The 17,762-nt window shown below is 42.4% G+C and overlaps 1 protein-coding gene across 1 annotated transcript in view; it reads right to left on the reverse strand.

Moving 5' to 3' along the window:
• The window catches only part of PDE2A (phosphodiesterase 2A), a 117,846-nt gene that overhangs the window by 47,545 nt on the left and 52,539 nt on the right, over positions 1 to 17,762 (reverse strand). The window contains exons 2-3 of the mRNA XM_074216795.1: positions 17,596 to 17,685; positions 11,499 to 11,587 (exon numbers count right to left, since the gene is read on the reverse strand). Coding sequence (XP_074072896.1) covers positions 11,499 to 11,587; positions 17,596 to 17,685 — 179 coding nt within the window. The remainder of the gene's footprint in view (positions 1 to 11,498; positions 11,588 to 17,595; positions 17,686 to 17,762) is intronic.

Genomic DNA, 17,762 nt, shown 5'->3' on the forward strand with positions numbered 1-17,762 from the left:
GAAAATATGCCCAAATCCTGCCTGCCCTCAGGGAGGGCAGGCACTGTAGTTCAACAGAAGAGCTTAGTGACTAAGTCCTGGAAGTCAGCCTGATGTTTCATTCTAAGCTATTCTATCTTGTAACAGAATTCTTGTATCTGCACATCTAATGACCTTCCCTTGATGAATTATTTCTGAATCTGTATAATCTCTGTTTCCTCATAATTAGTGTTGCCTCTAGATGGAAGGGGCCATCCAGGAGACAATGGGCTCCACTTCACTGGAGGATTTTATGCAGAGGCTGGGGGAACCACTAGACTTCATCCCTGATTGGATGCAGCTGGTTGGGGTGGTGATCTCTAAGGGACCTTGCTACTCAGAGATTCCATGTTCTATACCCATCACTATTCCCAGGTGACTCAGTGACCTGTTTGTAGAGGGTAGAGAAGCTTGGAGCCAAGATCTGGGTTCATGTCCCACTTCAGACACACATTGGATGGTCATTGGATGAGTAAATCATTTAACCCCTTGTGGCTCTGGACAACTTTATAAGATTATAAGATGCCTAGAAGGCAGTGTCCTACATTGATGGAGGGAGTTCCTTGGTCCAGTCTCTTGTGAAAAAACCCCTGAGAGTCACACTGTCCTGTGTCATAACGAAGCTGTGAGTCCATGGGTACAAGTTTTCCTCTTCTCAATTTTTTGAAGAGGCCATAAGCTAAATGACTTGGGGTTTTTTGGCATCAGGATGCCACCCAGGTTTCCAGGCTCCAAGTTGGGAACATTATGCACACATGTAAACAGGAAGAAGAGAAGGGAGAAGAGCAGCTGCACTATAAGACCGTGAAGACAGAAGGAGAAGGGAGAGAAGGAGCAGAGCTCACACTTCAACTTTCAAGAGTCCCTGGCAGAGGTAAAAAAGAAGAGGAAGCTGGTCAGGATTAGGGTTCCAGGTCTGTGAGTGCAGGGAGTCAGGCAAGGCCAGAGGCTGGTAATATCTAAAGGGCTATGGGAAGTTTAAAAACGGTTAGGACAAAACCATGAAAACCATAGACCGTGGGGAAAAAAGCTATGGGTCTAGGGAGCTGATGTGAGTCAAACTGGAACACCCAGGACAGGTTCTTTAGGTCAATCAGAGCTCACTGTGGGTTAGGCTGGTCAAGAAGGCCTTCCAATGTCATCTGACATTTGACAGATGAGGAAAATGAGACTCAAAAAAATCAAGTGACTTGCCAAGATCACACAGGTAATTAGTAGCAAAGTCCCCAAGTCCTGACTCCAAACCCAGTGCCCCTTTTTTTCACAGTCTTTTTTCAGAAGATATTTCTAATGAGAGGAGTCACCATCCTCATCTGTCAAGATACATTTGCAGAGGTCAGGAAAAGTACTACAATGTGTGAAATCCATGAGCAAAGTGGGGAGATGAGTCAGATGTGATCTGGGGAACCCTGAAGAGACTAATCTGGCTGCTACCACAGAACAAGGGGGAGAGAGAAGGCCAGGGCAAAATTAGAACTTCAAATGCCAAGGGCAAAATCATGGAGGACCTTGAATGATGGAGACAAGACCATGGAGAACTTTGAATGCCAGGGACGAGATGACAATGGGCCTCGAATGCCAGGGCCAAAATCAGAGAGGCCCATAAATGCCAAGGACAAGTGTGTGGCAGGCCTCCGATGCCGGGAACAGGATTATGGAGTGTCTCGGGTGCCAGCTTGAGGAATTTGGACTCGGTGAAGCAGGCAGAGCATGGGGAGCTGCTGAATCCTCTTGCTACCTCTCCCTCTGCAGCGCCTGCTGGCTCACCTCCTGCTTAATTACCCAGCCAATCTTTCGCCAAATGTCACTCCCTGATGATTAATTGTCCTAGGTGCCTCCCCCCCTCCCTCCAGGCCTCCTCCACTTAATTAGGTTTATAGAAATCACTTTGCCCTGAGTGGGATGGAAGCCAAGAGAGAACAGGAGGGGGCTGCTCCTGAAGCCTGGTAGGGAGGGCAAAGGGGGACTTGGCAAAGGTCAGACAGAGAGGAGGGAGGGAGAACCATGAGTTTTAGACCCAGGATCAGATAAGGCCAACCGAAATCAGCCAGTAATGCTAAGGCATCTTCGGCTTGTGACACCCTGTTTCTCTATCCAGTTTCACTGGGTCCACAGGAAAAAGGCAGGTTTCTTTCCACCCCCATGCTGTCCCTTGATCTACAGAGAGCTTAAGAATCCAGTCATGCTGGGTTCCCTGGCGTGGGTGGTCCCTTTCAGAAGCCAAGGAGAATGGAGGAACACTGTGGGGCAAGGGGGGGTTATCCTTCCTAGATTTGGACTTTGGGCTCAGGAGGGTGAGGCTAGACTAGGGAAAGGGGGGAATCTCTGTGGACCCCACCCAGGTTGGAAAACATGGGGAGTAGATAATCCCCTGTAGGCCACAAGATGTCGCTGCCCAGTCTACATTGCTAGAGAGAGGGAAGGAACTCAAAATCTGGTTTCTCACAGGTCAACCCTGGGTCTTGCTAAGTAAGGGTCTGATCCCACCTGATCTCCTCCCTTCTTCCCTCCATGAAGTTCAGGGCTCATTTCCATGCCCTCTTCTAGCCACAATCTACCTATGAACCCTATGAATGAAACCTATGAATCCCCTTCTCAGAGTCATATTTTTAAATGCATAAAAATAAAAAGCATAGATACAAAGGAAACCAATTATATCAAAGTGCAGTTAGCCAAAAATTTTTTAAAACTAAGCTCATGGCCCCTTGATCAATGTCTGTCTATACCTACTTCACTAAGCCCTCACCTGACTCCCCAGTTCGCCATCCCCCTTACTGGATGCCATTTCCTTCACTAAGGTCTCCCAAACCCCTAATTAATCCCTTGTATTTCCTCCCTCCCACATTTCCAGATCCACCTCTCTACTCCCTCTATGAGAATACTCCATGACTATTCTCTCATTCACCCTTCCTATCTTCCCCTTCACTTGAATCCCAAACCTTGGGCTCAGATTCAGAGAAAAGAGTTGGGAGAGTTCTTAGAACATAGAATATCAGATCATCAATTCCAAAGCTTTTTCAACTGGGATTCCCAGGACAGATGTCAGCAAATCTATAAACTTGAATTGGGAAAAATTATATCTTTAATTTCACTAAAACTGTAACTGAAATGTAGCATTTCTTTTTCTGAGAGGTACATAGACTTTACAAGATTGCCAAAGGAATTCATGATGCAAAAAAGGTTAAGACCCCCAGGTCTAGTCCAACTCCTTCCTTTGAAAGGGAAAAACTGGCCCAGTGAAAGAAAGAGTCTTGCCCTAGTCCTCACAGCTAAATTTAGCCTTGACCTCCCTCTACTAAGCTATATCCCTGCATCCCCTACTCCTTTCCAGATATCTCTCTCCAAGGGTCCAATACATGTTCCTCCTCTTGTCTAAGCCTTTCTGCCACCCACTTCTCTGCCCCCCACATAGTCTCTAGATCATCCTTTCCAATGAACTCAATATCCTTCTCCCAGCTTCATCTCTTCTTGTTCCCCTTAACACCCCAGTGCCAGCTGTCCCAGGGGGTGGGTTGGTCCTTTATGATTCATGTCTCTAGAGGTTCTCTTCTCAGCCGCAGAGCGGTCAGAGTCTGCTTAGCGAAAGATAGAGACAGATGGAGGAAGACAAGAGAGAGAGAAAAGCACATATCTTTGATGAGAGTTCCCAGCCTTTGACAACTATTTGTTTAAGTGGGTGGAAGAGGATGGGGAGGAACAATTCAATCTTCTGTTGAAGATAACCATCCCCTCACTAACCCCCCTCATTGTCCTTAATGAGCTCCCATACATCCCCCACAATGAAAGTCTGCATCATCTTTACTAATGCCCCAAGTATCCTGAGTATCCTCAGTCTATACACTCTAAGCTCCTTCCATACCCTTATCACTGAATTCCTATCACCTTCACAGAGACCCTATCTCTTTCACTGAGCTAGCACATCCCCTCCCTAAGCTCTTATTCCTGTAACTTATCCAAAGTATTTAAACACTGGGCACAGGATAGGTGAATATGAGCATGAGGACCCTAGAAATCCAGAGCCTGGAGATCCCTAAGGACTCACTGTCTCACCTGAGAACAAACAAAAAGGAACAGACTTAAATGCAGCAGAAAAGGAATGAGGTTCCTCTGGAGTAGGGGATTTCCCAAAGAAGCTCCCTGAAGGGATAAATAAGGGCTTATTTAAAACCCCAGGAAATTTATGTCTTTGGAATTTCATATTGGGGATTTTCATGTTCTGAAAGTTGAAAATGAGTCACTGGCATAAAAGGGGAGCCAAAAAAGCTATCCTTCTGACTGTATGAAAATGGCCACAGCATCCAGGAGTAAGAAAAAGAGAGTTCTGCTGTTCTCTGTTCCAATCAGTCCTAGAACCTCTCCATATTGACAAGCTGTAGCAGGTGCAGAGGAGAACTCGGAGAAGAATATGGGCTCACTTGTCAGATGTGTCATATTGGGCAGTCATCTGATTTGGACTAGACAGATACTGAGTTCCTTCCAGCTCTCAAATTCTGAGATTTCATGAGGAATGAGAACCAGGTTGTAAAAAGATACATTGAAGGATATTCAGCCTAGAGCAGACAATAAGGCAGAGACTCTCTTCTTGGATTTGAAGGGCCAGCTAGGTGAAGATTTATTTTGCATCACTCTCCAGGGCAGCCCAAGGAAGAAGAGGTGGAAAGGAATGAGATTTCAGTTTGATATAACAATTATCCAACACCTGGGAATGGCCTCCATGCTTGGGATCTCTCATTCCCTTCAGGATTCCCTTCAGATTCTATCTCTTTAACATAAGGCCTTTCCTGATTTACTCTCCCTCCCCCAAAATTGTTATTTCCCTTAGTGAAAAACTACTTTTATTTACTTTGAATGGATTTACTGATATGTGTCTATATGGTTCCCTCCCCTCCCAATAGAATGTAAGTTCCTAGAAGGCAGGCACAGATTTGGTTTATCCCTGAGCCTTGTATAGCATATACTTACTGAATTAAAATGAATTTTTCATAGGGCCATAGAGCCATATCTGAAAACGGTCTCAGACACCATCTAATCCAAACCCCTATTTTTTAAAATGAAGATGATAAGACCCAGGGAATCTAAATAACTTACCCAAAGTCACAAACTTTGAACCCTGGCTTTCTGATTCCAGATCCAGAATAAAAGCAGTTTCATCAGAAAGCTGGGACTGGAGTCAGGAAGACCTGAATTCAAATTCAGCCTCATACAATTAGGAGCTGTATGACCCTGGGCAAGTTACTAAACTCTGTCTACCTCAGTTTCATCATCTGTAAAATAGGAATAATAATAGCATCTAATTCCCAGGGATGTTGTCAGAATCAAATGAAATAATATTTGTTTGGCATGTATAAGCATTTAATAAATGTATGTTTCCTTCCTTTCCTTCCCTTCTTCCTTCCCTCCTTCCTTTCCTTCCTTCCATACCTCTTTCCTTCCTTTCCAATTAATTTGAATTAAACTGATATTATGAAAAAGGATTAAGTTTCCCTTCACTTGAGGTTTTCAAGAGGCTTAACTACAGACCATGCTAAGGGATTCCTGCTCAGATACAGGCTGCCCCAGAGATGTCCTCAAAGATCTTCAGGGTTGTGAGGGGAAGTAGGCAAAATCCCTGAAAGTCATATTTCTCCACTCAGACTGGGGGTTCTCAGAGAGCAAGGGTCTTTTTTTCCTTTCCCCCTTCCTGATCTAGGGCTCCCCAAGAAAAGGGTCATATTTCTCCTGTGAATTGGATTCTAGGGAGGTGGCCAACTTCTGCCCTCCCTCCACTTCCCCTGGGCCCTTATCTATCTTTATGGCTCTGCCACCACTTCACACCTGCTCCTATTTGCAGGCCATCCAAGGTTTCCTGGAGGAACAGGCCCTGTGCCAATGCACTCATCCTCCTGGCATCTTGCCCAGCCACAGTAGCCTCTAGGGCTGGTCCTTTGGCCAGGGCTTGTAGCATCCTTTCTCCTTCCTGGCCTTGGTTGAACTAGCACTAACACTTCCTCAAAACCTTTGGAATATTTTGCTCCTATTCCTTCCTCCTCCTGGTTCAGTTCTCTTTTCTCAGATTCATCCTATCTAGCCCACATGCTCCCTACAGTATTTTCAGCCTCACCATCTCCCTGAATACTTGCTAAGTATGGGTTCTTCCCCAAAGTCCTATCGAGTCTATTTCCATACTTTTTTGGGCATCCTTCCCCTTCTCTCTATTTCCCTAGATATCATCATTACCTTTCACCTGGACTGTTAAAACAGCCTCCTCACTGGATTTCCTGACTAATCTTTCGTATCTATTCTTCACATGCTGCCTATATAACCTCCTTCAATCATAGGTCTGACCATGTTATTTTTCTGTTTATTAACCTTTAGAAGTTCCCTCTTACACGATAAATTGACAAATTCTGATCCTAACACTCAGTCTTCATAGTCTGGCCCCAACCAATATTTTCTGTCTCAACTCTATTCTCATTCATTCATTCGTTCTGTATTCTAGTCAAACCAAACAATCCACTATTTTCTGATTTCATCCTGCTCTCTACAGCCCCAAGTCATATGCTCAGGTATATTTCTCCCATACATACCTGGAATATCTTCTCTCCAAATTTCTACCTATGAAAATCCTTCTCCTTCCTTCAAGGCTAGCTTAGATGCTACCCTCTCCAGGAATTCTCCTTACCCCTTCCCACACAACCCCCCAATTTAAGAATTCTCTCCCTCCCAGAATTTTTCACAGGTCACTCTATCTACCTTCTATCAAAGTTATTTGTATACACATCCAGTCCTTTCCATTGGATTGTAAGTGCCTAGAAGGCAGGGGTTAAGTCTATTTTTCATCTTTGCAACCATAGGAGTATATCATCCTCCTATGTACATAGTAGACATAGTAGACACTGTAGATTTGTAAATTCTTTCCCATCACTTTAGATTAGCATTGTGGTACTATGGCAAAGTATTCAGAGGACCTGGGTTCAAATTCTAATTCTAGATGATTGTTAGTAACAGTTAAGTAGAAACTGAGAGCAAGGGATGGACTTGGAGTCAATAAGACCTAAGTTCATATGTATATATATATATCCTCAGAAACTTGAGCAAGTCATTTAATTTTGTTTGCCTCAGTTTCCCCAACTGTAAAATGAGAATAGGTTGTTGGGTCTCATAGGTTTCTGTGAGAATTAAATGAAGTAATATTCATAAAAGCGCCTAGGATGAGGGCAGCTAGCCCTGGAGTCAGGAGGACCTGAGTTCAAATCCACCCCAGGAGTTTAATACTTTACTAGCTGTGTGATCCCATTGCCTCACAAGAAATTTTTTTAAGTGCTTAGGATGATACCTGGCATATTGTGAACACTTAAGGAATATTATTAACAATTATTTAATATAATTATTATATCACATATTTATATAGTACAATTATAACATTTATTTAAATAATATTTATTAATGGATATTATAAATATTAATATTGACAAATTATCCCCTTCTCTCCCCCTTCCTCTTTTTACACATGTGACCTTGGACAAGTTTTGGGTTTTTTTTTACTTTCCCTGTCCTTATTTTAGATCTATGATCCTAAATGCCTGTTCAGTTGTAGAAGACTCAGATAAGAGGCAGGCACTTCAGTCCTGGACAGTCAAGGGAGGCTTCCTGGAGTAAGTGGAAACTGAGACAGAATTATTTGTCTATTCCCTAATCTTGTCCTGTTAGTAACTTTTTCCCTTCCATATCTTCCCCTATTGGAAGGCTTTTCTTCTCTTCAAGATCCAATTCAGATACCACTCCCTTGATGGATCCTTGTATAACAGAAATAGTTGGTCTTGGAGCCAGGAATGTTCAAACGCTGGCTTCTACATTGCCAAGTCATTGAACTTCAGTTTCCTCATTTCTAAAATGGGAATAGTAATGTTTGCAATAGCTATAGCACATAGGGTCATTTTTTTAAGTGTCCACCTTCAAGCCCAATGAAAATCTAAGCTATAATTCCTATCCCTTTCCACTGAAAGTGATTCCTCCTTCCCTAGCCTTTCCTCCCCGGTTCTGGCCTCTTCTGTCTACCTATCTCATTTTGTCTTTCATTGGTAGTGGAGCTCTGTCCCTCTTCCTGTCTATAGACTTTTCATTTCTGAGCATAGGTACTGCCACATATTAGGGGCTTAACAAGTGATCTCAGATGCCCCTAGGCATTTGTTTATGGGGAGTCCACAGGAGGGCAGCTCAGTGAATCGAGGTTCATTCCCACTGAAGGGGAAATCAACCACTCAGTTGGGCCTGTGCCTAGACCTGTGTGTACCACAAAAGAGACCAAATAAGATGAAATAATCCCTCTCCTAAGAGAGATAGCTATATGGTTGGGAAAGGAAGGGAATAAGCATGCATGTGCACTTACTTTACAAACGTTATCTATCTTATTTGATCCTCAGAACAAGTAGCACATAATGCTACAATGATGCTAATATTCTAACATTCAAAAATTCTTACATCAACATTCTGTGATTCTATAATTTTAACATTTTTAACTGCAAAATAGATGCTAATATTAAACTCATTTTACAGTTAAGGAAACTGATACAAACAATGGTTAAGAGACTTGCCCAATGTCATATTTAAGTGTATAAGACCAAATCTGAACTCAGGTCTTCCTAACTCAAGTTTCAGTGCCATTGGTAGCCTCAGGCTAGGAAGACAAAACACTTGGTGAGACTCACTGGAAAGAGGGTTGGACAGGCCCCCAAGAGACAGAATATCAAAAGGCTGCTCCGGTACCAATCTCAAATTCAATTCTTTTGCACAGGTTACATTAGATTGGATTGGATCAGATTGGATGTATTATGAGCAGGGAAATCATTCCCAAGAATTGGAATATTCCCAGACTGATCTCTTGGGGATTCTCCAAGGGATACAGAAGGCATTTTTGAGCCTAGTCAACAGGAGTACATACTGACTTTGCTTCTAGGTTGAATCCTGATCCTGACTCCAACTCTAATACTAGCAATGCCACTTAGGGCAAGTAACAGTACTTCTCAGGGGTGGCTAGGTGGCGTAGTGGATAAAGCACCAGACCTGGAGTCAGGAGTACCTGGGTTCAAATCCGGTCTCAGACACTTAATAATGACCTAGCTGTGTGGCCTTGGGCAAGCCACTTAACCCCGTTTGCCTTGCAAAAAAAAAAAAACAGTACCACTCTAAGCCTCAGTTTTCCATATATACAATTATAGGGTTAGAATAAATGCTTTCTAAGCTCCCTCATAGCTTTAATGTTCAGTAATTCTAAGATTCCAATATTCTATGATCTATCTCCAGTGCATTTTTCCTGGGAAGCCTTCCCTAATATCCCCAGCTAACAAAATCTCTCCCTCTCCCTCTCCCTCTCCCTCTCCCCCCTCCCCCTCCCTCTCCCTCTCTCTCCTCTCTCTCTCTCTCTCTCTCTCTCTCTCTCTCTCTCTCTCTCTCTCTCTCTCTCTCTCTCTCCCTCTCCCTCTCTCCATCTCACTCTTTCTGCCTCTCCCTCTCTCCTTCCCCTCCTCTTCCATCTTCTCTGTCTCTATCTATCTCGTTCACACCCCCCCACACACACACACACACACACTATGCTGGTATTTCTCTCATATACTTGTACATCCTACTTCTTTATTAAAATCATTTGTGTCTGTCTTATCACCCCATCAGATGAATTCTATGAGGTAGGGAACAAATTGTATCTAATCTTTGTATCTGCTCCAGGGCCTGAGGCCTGAACAAAAAAAAAAAAAAACCTGCCATTTATATAACATTCTAATGTTTGCAAAGCACATTTAATCACTCAAGTCTGGAGATAATCCTTTGAGAGAAAATATACATATGAATCTTTAATATTCCCATTTTACAGATAAGGAAACTGATGATCAGAGAGGTAAAGTGATTTTCCTGGAGTTACATAGACATTACATGTCAAAGGGTAGAATATTAGCATAGATCTTTCTTACTCCAAGTCTAGCATGTTCTATCTACTGCGACACAATACCTCTAGTGGCTAATATATTCTTAATAAATGTTTTAAATTTAATTCTGACATTTTAGAATTCTAATTAGTTTAGAGTCTGACAAAAAATACATCAGGGTTATCAATTTTTCTATCATAGAATTCCCATTGAGAGGTGATGAAGGTTTAAACTCAGATGGGAACTGCATTCTGTGGTTAAAACACTTGATGAGTCTAATGTGTGGTTCCAGTATTCTCTGACTGCAAAATTCTGTGATTCTAAACTTCCAAGATTCTAATATTATGTGTTACTATGATGTTAAAATTTTAATATTCTAACATTTAAAAAATTCTCACATCAACATTCTGTGACTCTTCTTTTAACATTATAAGATTCCCAAATTCTAGGATGCTAACCTTCTGTGATTTTCTTATTCTATAATTCTAAAAGTCTAACATGTGATCCTAAGATTCAGTGACAAAGCAGAAGAGTCAGAATCTCAGAGAGAGGGGATGATGATTAAAAACTTTTAAACTCCTACGAGAAACAGAAAAACACACAAGCTGTTGTCTTCCTCCACCTTCCATCCACATTCTCTATATTACTGAATTTCAAGGAGAGATGCTGTTTTTTTCTATCCCCCCCCACTTTCACCAACAAATATTGACTCAACACTACTGTATCCCACACTTGGACTAGAGGAAGCAAGAGTGGAGCTGAGCTTTAGGGAGACAGTTCTGAGGATGGGTGCCTCCCACATGGGGCAAGACCTTCCCTAATAAATCCTGCATTGGTGCTCAGAACCCAAGAGTGTCTATTGGTTCCTCTTTAAAGGTTTAATTAAACTCCTGTGGTCATTAGCTCCATTTTAGTTAATAGAGTCTAAAAAGAGTTTTCTCTTCAAATTAAATGGAAAGATGGAAGAGGATGAGGTGATTGGAAAAGAAAAAACCTCTGGACTCCACTCAATGACTTAAATGAAGGAGGAGGTTTTAAAAAATGCTAACTGCTAACTTATGATTACTAGGGTTATTAGTCAAGGAGGTAGGTAGCCTATTTTCACATTCTGACTGGAATTCTTCTCTAGGGAGTTTTGTAGTGGTTCAATCTAATAACCAGTTTCCAACATTCTATGATTCTAATTATTTTATACTTTTACAATTCCAACATCCATAAGATTTCAACATTCTGAAATTTTAGTGATTTGAGAATTTTAAGATTTCAATATTTTAGCCTATATTATCTAACTTCTTAAGATTCTAACATATTATGCTTTCTACTTGGATTCTGAGATTCTGTAATTTCAATTTTCTACTTTTAAAAACTTTGGTGATTCTAATGTGCAGTTTTAACACTCACAGATTCTAGTGTTCTAAGATAAGAATCAGGTCAATAGGGAGGGGATTGATTGAGGAGATGGTAACTTATAAAAATCCCTTGCATCCCACTCTGAAATTGGCCAATTAGAAACTAGATCCAACCTCTCCTAAAGGATAGATGATGCTACCTAGTTGTGGGAATACAGGGTATGAGACTTACCGGACTTTCCCCTCCTGGGGTAGATCATGTGGGGGATCTGCACACACTAGCCGGGATTCTCCATCAAGCAAGTAAGTATAGACAGTTTCCTAGAACAGAAAGAACCTCATGAGCTTGGCAGAAGGCAACCTTCTCCAGTCTTTTTGTCTCTAATTCTCTCACCCCCAGCTCAGATCCAGGCCTTCTTCCTATTTTATCACATTTCTAATTCTTTTTTTTTTTTAGGTTTTTGTATGGCAAACAGGGTTAAGTGGCTTGCCCAAGGCCACACAGCTAGGTAACTATTAAGTGTCTGAGACTGGATTTGAACCCAGGTACTCCTGACTCCAGGGCCAGTGCTTTATCCACTATGCCACCTAGCTGCCCCACATTTCTAATTCTTAATTACTGATATTATTTAAAAATTACTCCTTTTGATTTCTACCCTCATGCAAGTATGAAGCTTTTGGTTAGGTCTTGTTGTTACATAGGTATGTGGGAAAAGTTCAGAGCTGATTTTGTATATCTGGGAATCATTTTCATAAAGATAACTGAATTCACTAGCACTGATTAGTAAGATCAGTAAGGGGAAATAATGAAGAAAAGGAGCTCAGGAGGAAACCTAGAGGATGTCCATACTTCCCAGTCAGTAGCTAGGTGACAAAGGAGACTGAGGAGAAATGGTCACACTAATTAGAGTACTAAGAGAGAGCCAAAGGTTTTGTATTTTATACTAGAGGTATTAGGGAGCTACAGAAAATATCTGAGTGGGGAGTGCCATAGATATATGGTTCAGGAATATGATTTGTATGAAATATGGTTTGGGAATGGGAGAGTTGATTAAAAGGCTACTACAACAGAAGAGAGCATTCAGAAAATAAGAATGTCTAGGAGAAGTAGGTGATAAATAATGTCACAAAGGTTTCATAAAATGAGGACTGAGAAAATTTAGCAATTAGGAAATCATCAGTAATCATGGAGAGATTTGTTTAACTCTCTTTGGATAGGATTAGAAACCAGATTATGAGGAACTGAGAAGTGAAAGGGGGGGGGTGGAATGTGAAATACTTCAGGAATTCATGTTTCATCTTTCTACAGGGAAGTTTGACAATCTTCAAGATTCCTTTCCACTCTAAAGCCTGTGATGTTATGGCCAAGACAAACCCCAGCCCACCAGGAAGCCTTCTCTCTCATTCTCCCTCCCTTAGCTCATCCTGTTTTTTTCTCTCTCTCCTCTCTTTCTCTCTGTGTGTCTCTGTCCCTCTGTCCTCTCTGCCTCTATCTCTGTCTGTCTGTCTAATCTGTCTGTCTGTTTCTCTCCTCTTTCTCCCTCTCTCTGACTGTCTCTCTATCCTCTCTGCCTCTATCTCTGTCCCTCTCTGCCTCTATTTCTGTCTCTCTCTTTTCCCTTTCCTGAGTTCTCTCAACTCTTAATTTCACTGACCTCCTTCTTCTCAGCCTACATCTTCTACAAAGTCTTTAATGAACCCTGCCACCCCCCAACACCTAGTCTTCCCTCTGAGATTATTGTCCCTTCACACTGAATATATAAGTACAATATGATTTACATGTTGCCTCCCTCATTAAAATGTACATTCCTTGAAGGTAGGCATTCTTTTGTATCTCTCTTTACATCTTCAGGACTGAGGTGCCTGCTACAATCACTTTTGATCATTGATTGACTGACTGATTAGTTGATTGGTTGGTATAGCCAGAAGAGCCCTGAGCCTGGGAATTAAAAGACCTTGCTTTGTCTCAGCTCTGCCACTTACTAGCTGTGTCACCACAGGCACTTTCCTGCTCTGGGCCATATGAAATAATCAAATATAAAATGGAAATAATCGTATTTGCTCTCCCTCTTTCGAATGGTTATTATGATGAAAATGCTTCTTCCTTCTCCACAAGCTACTGATACATCATCAGGGATCATCTGCTCCAGGACCTTTCTCCATCTCTCTGCCTATTTTCCTCCTTCCCTCTGATCCTCCCTTCCTCCCTCCTTCGGATTCTGCTTCCCCCTCCCCCCACTCAACGCCCCCCACTGGGTTAAAATTAGCCACATTTAGAGGAAGCTGTTTCATATGCATCAGCGAAGTCTGCATTCACAGGGAGGTTTGGGGACAATGCTTACTGATGAGGGCAGGTGCCAGGCTCCCAGCGCCTCTCCCCTCCCATCCATAGCAAAGGAGCTGGTTCTCCCCCACTACCTTCCCTTTTTTGCCCTTTCTTTGGGAGCCTCAGAGCCCAGACTATGACAAGGGGCAAGTTTGGCTCAGGAATGGGGGCTGGGAGCATGATGCCAAACATATGCCCCCCCAACCCCACATTGGAACCCAAATCCACTTAAGTGGGGAGCTCTTCATGTCTCCCCCCCCTAAACTCACCCATTCTCCCAGTTTCCTGATTTCTAGCATCTCCATCCTCACACTCAACTGGGACCTAGGATTCAGGATCTTGGACATCACTCTAAGACATTTATTGCCTGGATGACCTTAGGCGAGTCACTTAATTTCTTGGGGCTTCAGATTCCTTGTCTGTAAAATGAGGGGATCAAACTTGGATGGATTTTACAGATGAGGAAAGTAAGAGATTTGTCCAAAGTTTCAGGAAGTACCAGAATCAAAGCCTCTCTCCTTCAAAGCTCAGGACCAATCAGTTGTCAAGAGCTACTGATTCTACTTTCATAATTTCTCTCAAATCCATCCATGGCAAAGAGGAGAAAGCACCAGATTAAAAGTCATAGGACAATGACTTCTAGCCTGGACTACTGTAACAACCTAACTAATTTCCATGCCTCTAGTCACATCCCTCTTTAATTCATATCCTTTATATGCTAAGAAATTTTCCTAATTTACTGCTCTGCTTTGGCACTCCCCTGCTCAAAAACCTTTAATGGCTCACACTGACCATCAAAAACCTCCTACAAATTATTGTTCTCAGGGTCTGACTTGTGAATTTACCAGTCTTATATGATGTTCCTCACCTTCATGTACTCTCTAGTCCAATCAAATTGATCTATTTGTTGTTCTTCATTCTCATTCTGCCCAATCTATATCTTTGAATGGATCTGAAATGGACTCCCACCCTCCTCCACAAACCTGCCCCCATTTCTTTATATTGTATCCTTTGTTTTCTAAACTCTTTGGGGGCAGGGAGGCAGGTCTTTGTATTCCCAGACTGACCATAGGCTTAATATATTTTGTTTGGGGTTCAGACCTCTGATTCCATTGGCACAAGTGATGAAAGCCTTCTATCAATGCCCACCAGAGTTGCCTCAGAAACTGAAAGGTTTACTGACTTATGGTCACACAGCCAACATGTATTGCCTGAACCCAGATCTTCCCATTGTGGCATTCTCACTATAGGAGGCACTTCTAAAATGCTTATTGATTTATTGAAGGCCCAGATCTGGTGTTGCCTCCTCCCTAAAGTCTTCCCTGATCACTGGCTAAAGTAAGCTTTCCTTCCTCAAACATCTCATGTGTAGCTTCTGCCTTTCCTCTGAACTCACTTCATGCTTCCGTGTTTTATAACTATTTGTGTACAAATTATTCCTACACTCCACTTCAATCCCATTTGATCACTTGGCCTGGTATGTATTTCCAGGCCCTGTATTTCCTGCATTTATTCCCAGGACCAAAGATAACTCTGTAGAGAGAAGGTGCTTCATAAATGATTGTTGAATGAATATATCAATGAATCACAGTGAACTGAAAGGGGGAATGAATGAAGTGAATCACTGAATGAATTGAAACAAACTGAGAACCAAGCCCCCCCTTTATACCCTCCCTGAAGACCCTTCCCTCTGGACTCAGTTTTCTCTTCTGATAAATACAATCATGCAAAAATGAGACTGATGCAAGGACTTGTCAGGGATTTAGCAGAAGGAATTTTTCATGTATGTATTATCCAGATGAACTTTGAGGTCCCTCCCAAGTCAGACACCAATTCCACAATACTTACATTGTTCCAGTACTGGGTTTTTATGAGGAAAAGTGCATTCTAAGTTGTGTCAGTATCAAAGTGGCTAAAATTATTATAAAATATACCATTGTTGTTCAATCTGATCATTTTTCTCATATGGAAAATGAGGCCCAGAGAGAAGAAGAGAAGAAGGGTCTTCGCCAGAGTCACATAGAAAATCAATGGAAAGACTCGAGGCACCCAGATCTCATGACTCCCAGTCAGGGCTCCTTCCACTTCTTTCTTCTTTCTTCCCTCCTCCCCTTCATGTCTCCAGATGTGTCACCACCACTAGCCAGATGTTGTCTGAATCCCTTTCCTTTCCAGAGCTGGTTTATTTTGAGTATCGATGAGCCACCTCTTTCTCAGTAATTTCATGCTCCACAATATGGGCTCTAGTTAACCCCATCAGGAAGGACTGCAAACATTTCATAGTCTTTGAAGATAATGTGTGCCCTCCCCTTTCTAAACATCTTCAAGCATAGATCATTTGTCCAATGTGCTATAAAGGGAATTATTGCTAAGATATCAGATGACCTCTGAGGTCCCTGAGATCCTGGGAATCCACAAATTTGGATGAGGGGAGCTCCCAGGGTATGGGGATCTTGGGTTCTTCTCTGGGTTTTGTCCCTAAGGCCCTATGTGAACTTGGGAAAATCACTACTACCTCAATGGTCCTTGATATCTCTCTCAATCACACAGAGAGAGGGGTCTTTCTCATTCAGAATATGTGGCATTTACCATTTATTCTAGAATATAAAACCTTTTTTCCTCTTATTTGTCTATCACCAACCACCATGTGTCCCCCACCCTCTATACACACACACACACACACACACACACACACACACACACACACGCAAAATCAGAACTGAGAGAACCCCAAAAACATGGAACATATAATGTCAGAACTATAGGGAATCTTGAACATAGAATACAGAACATCAGACCTGAGAGATACTGGCACTTCACTGAGTTCAACCCCTTAATTTAACTGGGAAACTGAGGCATGAAGAGGAAAAAGAGGGAAAAAACAGCCCATCATCTTAGGGTACTTCTTTAAGTGAGGGTACTGGGTGGTATTTGGAGAGATCAGGTATTATGGGAAAAGTCATGAATTGGTGGGAGTCAGGAGACCTGGGTTCTAGTGATGATTATATCAGTGACTTGTTACATGGCCTTGGTAAAGTCTCTTCTCCTATCCAGTCATTACATTCCTACTCTGTAAAATGAGAGGGACTTAATAGGCTGTAGGGAATGGCTCTTATAGCTTGTTTATGTTCCCAGGTCTCTTCTAGTGTTGACTTCCTGTGGCCCTGAGGTCTGCTCCAGATCTGCCCATCTATATTCTAAGTGTTTTGGGAACTCTAATTGGCTCTACACCTCTGAGGCTCCTCTAGAAGATTTTGTGAAGGGGAGGAAGTTGGATAAAAAGGAATACAGACAGAACCGAGAAGATGCCAAGGAGATGGAGAAACAGGGTGGGTAATCGGGGAAGCAAAACTGAGCCCCCAGAAAACTCTCAGAGGGGCAACTAGGGAGGGGGCAGTGGCTCTTTTTCCATCCCTGTGGCTTCTGGAGAGATCTGTATCAATTCAGAATCCACTTTGTGGTTACCCTTGATCTCAAAGGCATCATTTTTTTCCACTCCCACCCCTGTATTCCTCAAGTAAATTCACAACAAGCCAGACCCTGAGAACAATAATTTGTAGGAGGTTTTTGATGGTCAGTGTGAGCCATTAAAGGTTTTTGAGCAGGGGGGTGCCAAAGTCAGAGCAGTAAATTAGGAAAATTTCTTAGCATATAAAGGATATAAATTAAAGAGGGATGTGACTAGAGGCATGGAAATTAGTTAGGTTGTTACAGTAGTCCAGGCTAGAAGTCATTGTCCTATGGCTTTTTATCTGGTGCTTTCCTTGTTCAGACTCCCACCTTAATCTCTCCCTTCTCTGAGGCCTCAAAGCCCCTTTTCAGATCAGGCTAGGTCTTTTCTCTCCTCCCCCTCCTATCTTTCTCCCAAAAGAACCAGGTACTCTGACACAGACCAATTCATGGACTGACTCCCTCGTATCCCTATCCTTCCTCTGGACTTGACCCTGGTCACTGCAAACTTCATAGAGTATAAGGTAGTTGTAAAAGAGCCGGAAGTACCTACCACTTTGGGGAGCACAGCAGAGATAGCTTCTTTGATGACATCATGAAGACTGGAGACATCAATGATAGAGCCCAAACTCAATAGAGCTTCCTGGAAGAGAAGAGAGGTGAAGAGGAATCACTGCAGGGACAGGACTTGAAGCAGAGAACTAAGGAATCTCAGCTACT

The sequence above is a fragment of the Macrotis lagotis genome, chromosome 1, assembly GCF_037893015.1.
Source record: "Macrotis lagotis isolate mMagLag1 chromosome 1, bilby.v1.9.chrom.fasta, whole genome shotgun sequence".
NCBI lineage: Eukaryota > Metazoa > Chordata > Mammalia > Peramelemorphia > Peramelidae > Macrotis > Macrotis lagotis.